Source organism: Panulirus ornatus, chromosome 14, assembly GCF_036320965.1.
Source record: "Panulirus ornatus isolate Po-2019 chromosome 14, ASM3632096v1, whole genome shotgun sequence".
Classification (NCBI taxonomy): domain Eukaryota; kingdom Metazoa; phylum Arthropoda; class Malacostraca; order Decapoda; family Palinuridae; genus Panulirus; species Panulirus ornatus.
The window spans coordinates 4,068,715-4,081,505 of record NC_092237.1 but is presented as its reverse complement, the minus strand read 5'-3'; the positions used below and the strand labels follow the sequence as shown (position 1 = coordinate 4,081,505).

At 35.0% G+C, this 12,791-nt stretch overlaps 1 protein-coding gene across 1 annotated transcript; it reads left to right on the top strand.

Moving 5' to 3' along the window:
* Positions 1-1,343: 1,343 nt before the first annotated feature.
* On the top strand, positions 1,344-12,159 carry LOC139753178 (uncharacterized). Its single transcript, XM_071669368.1, has 2 exons — positions 1,344-1,682; positions 6,363-12,159. The coding sequence occupies exon 2, from the start codon at positions 6,456-6,458 to the stop codon at positions 8,052-8,054; it is 1,599 nt and encodes a 532-aa protein (XP_071525469.1). The 5' UTR covers positions 1,344-1,682; positions 6,363-6,455; the 3' UTR covers positions 8,055-12,159.
* Positions 12,160-12,791: the final 632 nt, after the last annotated feature.

The window sequence follows — 12,791 nt, the reverse complement described above, 5'->3', positions numbered from 1 at the left end:
AAGGACCCCAGAATTCCAGGGTCAACCTGGAACACCCCAGAGTTTCATGGTCAACCTGGAGCACGTCAGAATTTCAGGGTCAGCTCACCTTCCAGTATCAAGGTCAGCCAACCACAATAAAAGGTATGACCGTTGGTTACCCTGACAACCCGTCGTTTTCTATTATGATTTCTTCTTTAATTTTTTTATTGGGCGACTTGGCTAAAGCGTTTATTTGGTAGGTACTTTACAGGACTTGCAATTTCTTTAGTAGATGTACAATTAATTTACTGTGGTAAAATGAATTAGGGCGTAAAAGAGTATATATAGAATGATGAAACATATCGAGGGAAACGGCGATCAAGCGTGAATGTTATGAATGATACTTGATCGCTAATATATATATATATATATATATATATATATATATATATATATATATATATATATATATATATATATATATATATATATATATATATATTAGCCAGAAGGTAATTCGTTGCCACTCCGTAAATTGAATACGTTATCAAATAACAATGGCAAAAGTTGATGTTGATCTTCACGTAGAAAAAATAGTATCATTCAAAATCAAACAGTATTTCTGTACTTCAAGATACAACAAACATCGTCACATATTCAATATTATAAAAGAAAACAGAAGTATCATATAAGATTCTTGATATCCTATCATGTAAGGTTTTTGATATCCTAACAACCTTATTACCGTAGGAATATCAGAGGAGGTCATTTATTGGTAGTTTATACATAATCACAGGAACCCTGGGTAGTACAGAAAGGTTTTCGTATATGATGAAAGATGAATCTAACATGATTTATGCAAACTACATTTGACTTACTTCATCGTCTCACTTGCAAGCACAGACCATGATGTTTGTAAAGGTATAAGAATATGTATCGAATAGGGTTTTGGAATCATAGAATATGAAACGTGAGCATATGAAGGTATTAGAACTTCCATTAATGGAGGAACAGAAAAAGGAGATAAACACATTAATGTCTATCACTTACTTTGATGTTAACATAAACAGTTTAATCCAATGAGCAAGTAATATAGAAGTAATGCATAATATAGAAGTAATGGAAGCACGAAGAACCTACACATGTATAACAATACGATTTCTCGTTAATTCATGGTGTGGATTTATTATTTACTTGAGCTACCCGTAAAAATATGAAAATATTTTATTTTCTCTCATAGCAAGTTTAAACCGTTTTCAATGATTAGATATTGCCAGAATACGTTTCCTTTAAATAATACTTTATTTGTTTCCTGTCATTTACCTCATGTGTGTCTCATTGTTGCCTTTCACTGTAATCATAAGTCCAGATAGTAAACCCTGTGTCTCGTGGGAAATCTCAGGCCGACGGATATGGAGTTCCAAGCCCCTGGGAAGTGTTACTGTTACTCGGCTCGACAACATTAATCGACATTGCCTTCAGTCAGAAAATCAGAACATATTCTTTTGTCATCAAAGTCTGATGTAGAGAAAAATGTGGAGGAAGAGTGAGGAACTGTGAGGTGTGGTAGAGAGGAGGTGGAGCGCCACACGGGGTATGTCTGCCTCCACCGTCACAGGAAACGCCTTTCTACCACAACAAAAACGACGCCATAGACATTTCGCTCCCACCACAGACATGGACGCCTTGGCCTGTTTTTCCGTATACCACTCCACCATGAGGTTAGTTATCAGATGATTTCGGGTCACGTATCTCCCAGGAACATTGTCACGGGTGTAGGGAAGGAGAGGCTAAGTAGAGAGCGCCATACCTGAACCTTCCCCCAAATTCGACCATGGTGGCCGCCTGGCCTGACCAAGAAGGCCGCCGAAAATATGTTTCCCATGGCCTTACGCCACCCTTGTGGCAGTCTTCTTGGTTCTGTTATCCTTACTGCATTTCCTTCTGGATCTCTGTATCACTCGTAACCTCGTCCAGGAAATGAACACACGGTTGAAATGTAGGGCTTCAGTTATGGGGAAGATTTGAGGTAAACGACCTGAAGAATATGGATGTATGGGCCCATAACTAACTTTTATTTCACTTACTTTATCTTTAGTTCATTCCTCTCTGGGAGTGATAAAGATTCTGTCTGTTAGGAGGCTCCCGGATTTGGAATCAGTGAAAGGCAGCCCAACTTCATTTAGTTTGATGTTTTCTTTTATTATTTTTTAATGATGATATTGACAGTTTGTCATGTGGTTGTGAACTCTTGCATGAGAGCAATGTTGTCTTCTTTTTTGATGGATGTTGCACATACATGTCTGCTGACTGACTGTTATCTTGATATGTACAGATCAATTAAATTGTTCAATCTTTATATATATATATATATATATATATATATATATATATATATATATATATATATATATATATATATATATATATATGTTAGATTGTTTAAGGTCCACCAAATTCATGTAGGAATTTCATGGTTCTAGTTTTGCACAGTATATTTAGAGCAACAGTAGGCAACTATCCTTGTACCTTTGCTCAACTGTGTATTGTTATTAAGGGTGAGTGGAATATGATTTAGAGCTTTGCATTTTATTCCATGGTAATTAATAGGGATAGGTATGATGATCACAGGGATGATAAAGGGATTATGTGAAAACCTCACTAGACCTCTTGTAGCAGGCAAGATCTATCGTAATTTTCGTTGTTATCAAAACGTACCAGACCAAATGTTATTTTAATATACCAACTGCCCAAAAGTGTATATGAACATGAAACACAAATTGGCTCGTTATACTGTGGTAGAGAATATTATAAGTGTGGCATTTCTGATTTGGAACATTATATTTTTTCTGGTGAATAAGGTGGTAGTGGTGAGTTTTATGAACATCTGGAAGACGATGAGGTCATTTAATGTATAATTGGGTGAAACTCTTGTAAAATTTAACAGAACGTAACAGCTTTGGTATATCTGAAATATCACCGATCTTATTGAAAGTATACCAGTTTACCTAATATTGAACCTGTGCCAACAGCCCAGGTGCAAACATACAGACAGCACAAATGAAAGGCTTTTTGTTCCACAACCCAACCCTCCCACGAACAGCCATTGCACATGGACCTATTGTAGTTGTATTATTTTATACTCAAAACTCTTCACTTTATTGTGGTTAAGGTGGAATTTAGCAGTAACATACAGAAAATTATTAGTAGTAAAGATTTGCAAGCCTTTAGATTTAGATTTAGATTTAGAAGCCTTAAATATTTTTGACATTTCCTGGAAAATCATGCTTTATTTATTTTGATGACAGTTAAGGACAACGTAACTCGCCATGTACATGAAAAACCAGAGTGCGATGACTAGAGCCTTGGTCAGTCTCTTGCATTACTTTAAGTTTTTTGCATTTAGTGTTTATTGCATAGATGCAAGTATATCTCATGTTTGAATATTATTGGAACCCAACAGGGTTTGAATTGTTTTATTTCATTTCTTTTTTTTTATTGTCTCAGAAGTGGAGAGAACAAGGAGAATGGGGAGACCAAATTGGAGATGGAAGGATGAAGTGAAAAGGATTTTGAGTGATCGGGGCCTGAACATACAGGAGGGTTAAAGAAGTGCACGGGTTTGAGTGAATTGGAATAATGTGGTGTAATGGGGTCGATGTGCTATCAATTTACTGAACCAGAGCATGCGAAGCATCTTGGAAAGGTCTGTGGGGTCTAGTTGTGGTTTCACTGCATTATCACATGACAGCTAGAGAATGGATGTGAGCGGATGTGGCCTCTCTCATCTTTTCGTGGTTCTACCATGCTAATACAGGAAACAGTGATTAAGTATTATAAAAAGAATACATATCTTTCCGTTGGGTCTAGATTGATTTCCATACATTGTATGAATTTAAGTGTTTTTATATACTTAATTTAGTCATTGAATGTTACTTGTAAGTACATACTGTAAAAAACATTTAGAAAACCTCCTTTTCTCTGCTTTTGTTGTGTATGACATACTTAAAACCAAAATTTAGCAATTACAGTAAATGTGAAGTTTTGGGAGGGCATCCGGCACAGCTGAGGTGTAGGCAACAGCAGAAGTAGAAAATGGTGTTGATGTGTACTAAACTTCATGAAAGAGTAGGTGTGGCTCTGTAATATCATACATATATGATTTTCTGCGTGAAAACATTGGAGTTGCACTTCGTGGATGTGCAAAAACCTTTGAATCTTTGCTTCATGAATAGTTTCTTGATCAGTTTCTCTTGGTTTTAGTACACAGTAATTTTTCATGCCATCTCTTTATACTTTTGACACCCATTCTCTGGGAAATTCCATCAAGGGAATGGCCATGGCAAAAGAGTTTTGTCTTATTCCAGTCCTTACATGCTTTCCTCACATACACCAACGTTGCATTCTTCCTCTATTTGTCTCCCAACAGTACTCTTCCATTCATTTTTCATGAGGAAAGATTGACCAAGAGGATATATGTGTCGGAGGTGGAGGGAACGAGGAGAAGAGGGAGACCAAATTGGAGGTGGAAAGATGGAGTGAAAAAGATTTTGTGTGATCGGGGCCTGAACATGCAGGAGGGTGAAAGGAGGGCAAAGAATAGAGTGAATTGGAGCGATGTGGTATACCGGGGTTGACGTGCTGTCAGTGGATTGAATCAAGGCATGTGTATGGGGGTGGGTTGGGCCATTTCTTTTGTCTGTTTCCTTGCGCTACCTCGCAAACGCGGGAGACCGAAAAAAAAAGAAAAAAAAGAAAAAAGGTGAAATTTATGTCCAAGAATCTTATGCATTGATCTTGAAGTTTTATAGCCTAATATATGCTGATCTCTTGTGGTTCTTCACTGTCACTATCTTTGGTACCATTAGTGTCTTCAGTTGGATTCAAGACCATGTTGACAATAGCTTCGTCTGTCTTCTGGCAATTTATCCTGTCACCTTTCACTACAGTTCTTGGTTATTTCTTTGTTCATACCCTTTGCATCCAACAACACTTCTTGTCAACAGTGTCCTTGATGTTGAGAAGCTTTAATGCATCATCCCTGCCAGGAACTTTCCAAATGCTTTTAGATGATGCTGTGGTACAACTTCAAATTTTGCAATCATCTTATCATTAGCTCACAGAGTTCTCCAGTTTTCAGCTTTTAATGAAAGTTTATAGCTTATTCATGCAGTTAAGGCCCAGAGATATGTATGTCCTCATTGCAGTGTTTTTCAACGTAAGCTTATTGATGGTAGGTAATGTGGCTCTTAGCATGTTGATGGTAGGTAATGTGGCTCTTGGCATTGTTTTGTGTCCAGTAGTGACATTATTCAAATCATTCTCAGTGAAAGCCTTAAATATCTTACCATGTTATCATAATACTCCGTCATTTTATACTGTGACAGGCCTTTCTCAAATTTCTCTAGAATTTTAGCTTCCTTCATAATGTTAAGAGGAACATTTCCTCATTACACCACAACACTTATCACTATTACTTAGATGCTTGTTCGATATGATTATCAAGGCAAAAAACCCAAAAATAGCTGAGAGAGTTTGGAGTACTACACCCTTATGTGCCACCTTTGATAAATGTGTGATAGGCTATAGCAGTGCCTGGTAAACAAAGCAGCAGTTTTCAGATTCATGAATCTCTTTGGTGGAAATGTAAATGTTCAGGGATTCAAATTTTGAATGTTTTCAGACTTTGGATATATCACATTGGACTGGAGATTTCTCCCCCCAGTATTTTTTGGCACTGCATCCTTTTTCAGAAATTTTAAAGAATTATGTGCTTATTTACCGTAAGTTCAAACATCCGTATTTAAGGACCAATTTCCCTTGACCTCAGTCAGAACTTGAAGGGTCACATATAATTGAGGTGTTTTATTGTATTGTTGTTAACCCAACAAGGGAATGAATGGTATTTTTTCATGGTTGTGGCATAATTTCCAAATTCTAATAATCATTCTCTTTTGAGGCAGGAACGATATAGGGGTGATTATTGCAAGAAATAAATCTGCCTTATAAGATTTTTTTATTGCAAATATTTTTCATGGTAACGTGACCAAGGCCCTTCTCTTTCTTCCCAGTTTGTTTTGCATGTTCACAAGTCCTCTGAATTAGATGACTGAAGGTCACTTGTGAGCTAGTAAAGTGATAGCTACCCCTCATCTCACTTGTACAAGTATGTTTTTCTAACAAGGCTGACTGTATTTTGTGATGAGAATTTTTAGGTCATGATTCAAAGCTGAATTATTTTCAGTGAATGTCTGATGCCTTGCTGTGTGAGTATGTAAGGACATTCAGTTAATCTACTATGAGCAATATGCAGGAGAAACCTTGCTCTGTAAAGGAAGTGTTTTATGTGAAATGGTTCACCTTTGATTACTGCACACATAACCATATATTTTCAATTTCAGGTACACTAATTCGGACATATCACTGAACCAGAACAGCAAGTAACAACCAATTGAGTAAAGCTCAATGATTCTCTAAAAAAGTGAAAAGATAATATGATGGAAGCAGCAGCACCACCCCAATATCCAAGTAGAACTGATACTGCAAGCCAAACTGTTATGGAGGTACAGCATCAGCAAATTATTCCTCAACTAGGAATGTGGCTGCAGGCAGCAGAAAAGCCTTATGAGTGTGACGAATGCAGTAAACGGTTTGCACAGGAGAGTCACCTCAATAATCACATAGTTTGGCACCGTAAAGTGAAAAGGTATGAGTGTGAGCTGTGTAACAAACGATTTACTATGGAAAGTCATCTTGACAGCCATATGATTGTCCATAGTGCTGAGAAGAATTTTAAGTGTGAAACATGTGATAAACGATTCACCATGGAAAGTCACTTGAATGGCCATATGCTTGTTCACACTCAAGAAAAGAAGTTTGAATGTGAATTATGCAATAAGAGATTTATTATGGAAACCCATCTCAGAAGCCATATGCTAGTACATGTTAAGGAGAAAAGGTTTGAATGCGGAAAATGTGGAAAACGATTTTTGCAGAAAAGTCATCTGAACAGCCATATGAATGCACATAATGTAGAGAAAAATTTAGAATGTGGAGTATGTGGTAAAAGATTTGCATTGGAAATTCATCTCAACAGTCATCATCTTGTGCATACAATGGAAAAAAAGTTTGAGTGTGCTGTATGTAGCAAAAGATTCACAATGGAAATTCATCTCAACAGCCATATGCTAGTGCATAGCGTAGAGAAAAAGTTTGAATGTCTTATTTGTGGCAAGAGATTCTCAATGGAAAGTCATCTCAATAGCCACATGGTTGTGCATAGTGAAAAAAGGTTTGAGTGTGAGGTGTGTGGTAAAAGATATACTCGAAGGAGTCACCTAAACAGCCATAGGTTTGTGCACAGTGAGGAGAAGAGGTTTGAATGTGAGGTGTGTCGAAAAAAATTCAGCCAAAGAAGTCATTTAAGCAGCCACAGAGTCGTACATACTGAAGAGAAAAGGTTTGAATGCGAAGAATGTGGGAAACGTTTCATTCAGGAAATTCATCTCAATAGCCACATGTATGTGCACAGTGCAGAGAAAAAGTTTGAAAGACAGGATTGGGGTAATAGACTACCTCAGGAAAATCAGGTCAATGGGCACAAATTTGTACACAATAATATGAAAAGATTTGAATGTGAAGATTGTGGAAAGAGATTTTCTCAGGAAAGTCACCTAAACAGCCACAGATTTATCCATACTCAGGAAAAAAGTTATGGGTGTGGAGATTGTGGGAAAAGATTTAGACAGGAAAGTCATCTCATTAGTCATCAATTTGTGCACAGTGAGAAGAAAAGTTTTGAATGTCCTGAGTGTGGAAAACGGTTTACACAAGAAAGCCATCTCAACAGCCATAGATTTGTACATAGTGAGAGGAAAGGGATTGACTATATTGAATATGTGAAACAGTTGCCAGTAACCATTCCTCAGAAAACTCATGCTAATGGTCATAACAGCCATATACTCATGCCCAGTGAGAAAAAAGCATTTGATTATCAGGAAAGTGCAAAAATGTTCCCTCAGCAAGCGTATCAGCCGCCTCCACCACATGCTTATGCACAGTGGGAGCAAGTTCGGACATTGTGGTCATTGTAGCCACATGCCAGGATAAAAGTGTCCATAGACTCATAATTTTTTATGATGAAATTGTTTTTCTTGAAATAAAAAAGGTGAAAAAATAACTTCTTTAAGCACAATTTCATAGATTTCTCAGGTGCAAACTATTGGACAAGAATCCTCCTTCAATTAAGGGGTCTTAACACCATACTTTTATCCAGTAATCTGTTCCCCTGATATTGATTTCTTTTGTATTGTTTATTTTCTTATTTCATTTCATGTAATAGATTCTGGGGACCAGTGATATGTGCATTTTTTTATTTGCTTATTGTATGAAAAAATGTTCTGCTATAAAACGAAAGTAAATGAATCCCAGTTCAGCTGCCTTGCCCACTTCATTTTCTTAATCTTAAAGAAAAGTTTGAATTGCATTTTTTTTTTTTTTTTTCTTTTTTTTTTTTACTGAAACTTGAATTAAAAGTTCACATGAATTGTGTGCAAGGCATCGTTACTACCATGTAAGGTTGTGAGATATGTCTGTTATAAAATTCAAAGTTGAAATTGTATCTGAGATTTCCTATTGGTTTATCTTGGTTTACTTTCCAAGTTCTTTGAGATAGAAAAAAATTTCTAAGATAGGACAAAATTGAAGTCAGTTGAAAGTGTGTAATCACAAATTTTATTTGTTAATCTGATTGGAGATGTTTTTGTGTGTATATATATTTGTGCATGATTTTATATATATTTATATTTATCATATATGTATTAATACTTATAATTTTGAGACATTTGCATGATTTCCGAACAAGGTATTCTTAGAACAAAACAAATTTCAAAATCACCTTAAACTTGGCAGCATTTTGATTACTATTTTCCATAACACACCTTGCTATTAATTAGAGGTCAGTGGTATAAAGACAATTAGAAAGATTTTCAGTTGTGATTTTAGAAATTAATAAATGCAGACGATGGTTCATAATAAGTTTATTTTTCTTTAGTGGTTTGGTTGTCTCGTTTATCAGTTGAATCGGATAGCCTCCTTCATATGTTTTCCTAGTAAACTGTATTAATCCATGAGCACTTGTATTAGATTGTATATTTTAGAGCAGACTTATTTTTAGAATTTGTTTCTGCTTGTGGACTTGGTGTATAGCCTAGAAGTTGAAGGATTGAAATTTTTTTTTTAATATATTGACTGCCCAGTCTATCCTTAACCATACCTCTTTAGTTCTTGTATCACTTGAGATGGTAAGGAGTAATGCTGTGTCAGTTTAAAAGCAAAAATTTAGACTTTTAAGTTATACAGTATTAGATTAAGTACTCTGGGTGAATCAGGAAAGAAATTCAAAATAAACAGTATCAGCAAACTAATCAATCTAATTTACTATGATTGATGAAGAAAATCTTTTTTTTTTTTTGAGCCTTAAATTTTAGATTAAGTTGTAAAATGACAAAACTGGAGACAGTTAATGATATTGTTAAACAAATATGTAGTGTTTTTGAATTTGGAAATTGATAAATATACAGGTGCGAATTACTATAATGAACATTTTCAGTGAAGTCTGTTTCTTTATATATTTTACTTCTGCATAAGAAGTCAGCTACAGTTAAGGAGTAATAGAATGATTTTTAACTTATGAAATGATAAGCTAAGAGTATAATTTTATTCCAGTAGTTGTGCTTGTAGTTCAGCACTGAATTTTAGGGTGAACCTTTAAAAAGATATTGTGCTTTTGTGAAAAGTCACTAAATTGTGAATGAGACCATTTACAATTATAAGCTTATTGCACTGTACATGAAGTAATATGTTAATATCAAGTTTCATTGTGTTCATAGAGCGACTAGGGTGGGGAGGGGGGTGGGGAGGTTTGACAAGGAGGTTGAGTACCACACACTGGATGGCTGTATTTAGAATTATCTCTAATGAATTCAACAAAGTAGGAATTTTGTTCATGATTTTACTTTTTGACCTACTCTCAATTTTTTTTATGTGATTCCATAATCTATCTCTCTGTATGTAACAAAGATGAGAATGCTAGAGGTCGTAGCAGGTGTTACAGAAAGTATATGTTGAGTAGTACTGAAACGAGTATCTGAACATCAAGAGCAAAATTATATTTTTTATTAACTCTTAGAAGAGAAACTTGATTTCTGAATATTCCATTGCATACTTGTTTACTTGTGAACAAGTAAATGAAAACATTTCAAGTATGAGTAAAGAAATATTTCAAATAAGAATTTGCAGTCACATGTAATGTCCTCAGTACATTTATGATCATGTATGCCTGCTTGTCTGAAGAAGTAACTTATAAGATTCCTTGCTTGTGTTTTACTGTGTTTCATTTCCAACATTGTTGCTTAGCCATTTATCCTCTGTTTTTTAAGACTATTGTACTTTTTGGTAATAAAAATGTAGAAAGATGAATAAGCAGTTTCACCACATTTACTAAAGAACAGTGCTTGTCATATGGATCATTCATATGTATATATATATATTCCTATGAGTCCATGGGGAAAATGAAACATAAGTTCCCAAGTGCACTTTCGTGTAATAATCACATCATCAGGGGGAGACACAAGAGAGAAGTATAAGTCAGTTGATATACATCGAAGAGACGAAGTTAGGACGCCATTTGGTAAACATGTGATTGTCCAAAATATACAACGCTAGTATGTTTTGGACAATCACGTGTTTACCAAATGGCGTCCTAGCTTTGTCTCTTCAATGTATATCAACTGACTTATATTTCTCTCTTGTGTCTCCCCTGATGATGTGATTATTACACGAAAGTGCGCTTAGGAACATATCGTGTTTCATTTTCCCCGTGGACTCATAGGAATATCTTGATCACGTGCAAAATTGTGATCCTTTCCAATATATATATATATATATATATATATATATATATATATATATATATATATATATATATATATATATACATATATATATATACATATATAATTTTCCAAAAGAAGGAACAGAGAAGGGGGCCAGGTGAGGATATTCCCTCAAAGGCCCAGTCCTCTGTTCTTAACGCTACCTCGCTAACGCGGGAAATGGCGAATAGTTTGAAAGAAAGAAGAAGAATATATATATATATATATATATATATATATATATATATATATATATATATATATATATATATATATATATATATATATTTATATATGTGTGTGTGTGTATCTTGTATGTTTCACAACTTGGATATGTCAGTGCTTTATATCAGAGAAAATAATCGAGTGGTCACTGAGTGTTGATGACTTAACCTGATACAAGAATTAGATATTTGTTTCAACATTAATGATGCATAATATGCATCTTGTCTGAAATCTTTGTTTACAAATTATGCAAAAGATTTTCTTACACAGTGCTTACTGAAATTCTGCATATCTGCTAGGATCTCTGCTTAGATATTTTTTTTCATTTGATTGATTGAAAAGTCAAGGGTATGAGGTAGTAGGATTGTTATGTAAGTTAAGGAGTTAGCCGGTAGACTGAACAACTAGACAGTATTTAGCTTTGCAAAATGTTCAGATAAAAATGTAAACTGTAATATCAGGTGGGGTAAGGCTAATGCTAAGCACTTGCAGTGAATGCATACAGTTATATACATAACCTTATATTCACCGATATAGAAGTGCAGCTTAACTTTTTTAATGTGCTAATCTTAAGTCAGGAAGGGGAAATTTAGATATTTTTGATTTCCAATATAGGTGTCTTTATTACCCAAATTATTGCCAGTTTAATGCCTGGACTTTCCTAAGAGCATTTTTTACTGTTTGTTTCTCGTAATATTTAACCATTGTATATCTTTTGTTAAATAAAACTCTTCATTTTTATAAAGTATTGTATTTGTGTGTACCTTGATTTTGACAGGTTTGAATGGATCAGTTTAGTACAGAAGTTCTGCACATATAAGTAAAATGTTGGTGCACTTATTTTGATATGAAAAAGGTATTAGTTGTTAAGGAATGATATTAAGTGAACGTCATCCTAGGATTTGGGAAGTATTGTCACACTTGGTAGTTGTGTACTCTGTCTCTCTCTCTCTCTCTCTCTCTCTCTCTCTCTCTCTCTCTCTCTCTCTCTCTCTCTCTCTCTCTCTCTCACGCACACACACACACACACACACGCACAAATACCCTATATGTCTGAGAACAGAAATTTTGGTTATGCTCTTAATCCTACTTGAAAAAGACACTGGCTTATGATGGCAGTGTTGTATGAAAAATTTAAAATGGGCTTAAAGTTCTTGGTACTATAATGATAATAATGTGCATTGCACATGACAGCTTGAGAATAGATGTAAGTAAGGCCTTTTCTTTATCTGCTCCAGGCACCACCTTTGATGTGGAAGATGGCAAATAAGTTTGAAAAAAGATAAAATAACTTTTAGAGTCTAATGGCCTCCAAAGCTTGTAGTGAGCTGGTTAAGTTTCGCTGTGGTTAATAAGATTAAGAATAATTAAGTTTTTTGATAGATGAGTAATTAAGTTTGTTTTTGGTTAATAAATAATTGTAAACTTTATGGTGCTACTGCAATAAACCTTTTAATACATGAAGTACTTTTACTAACTTTGACGTGTCTTTATTTACTGATATCTCTCACTGTAGTCAAGCAGCATCAAATGAAAATGAATTATGGCCTCATTTGCACACATCTCTAGCTGTCATGTATAATGCATGGAAATGATTAATCAATTGTGGATATAATCTATTTTCCAAGGTTTCACATTTGGGCTGGTATCAGGAACAAACTTAGGCGGATA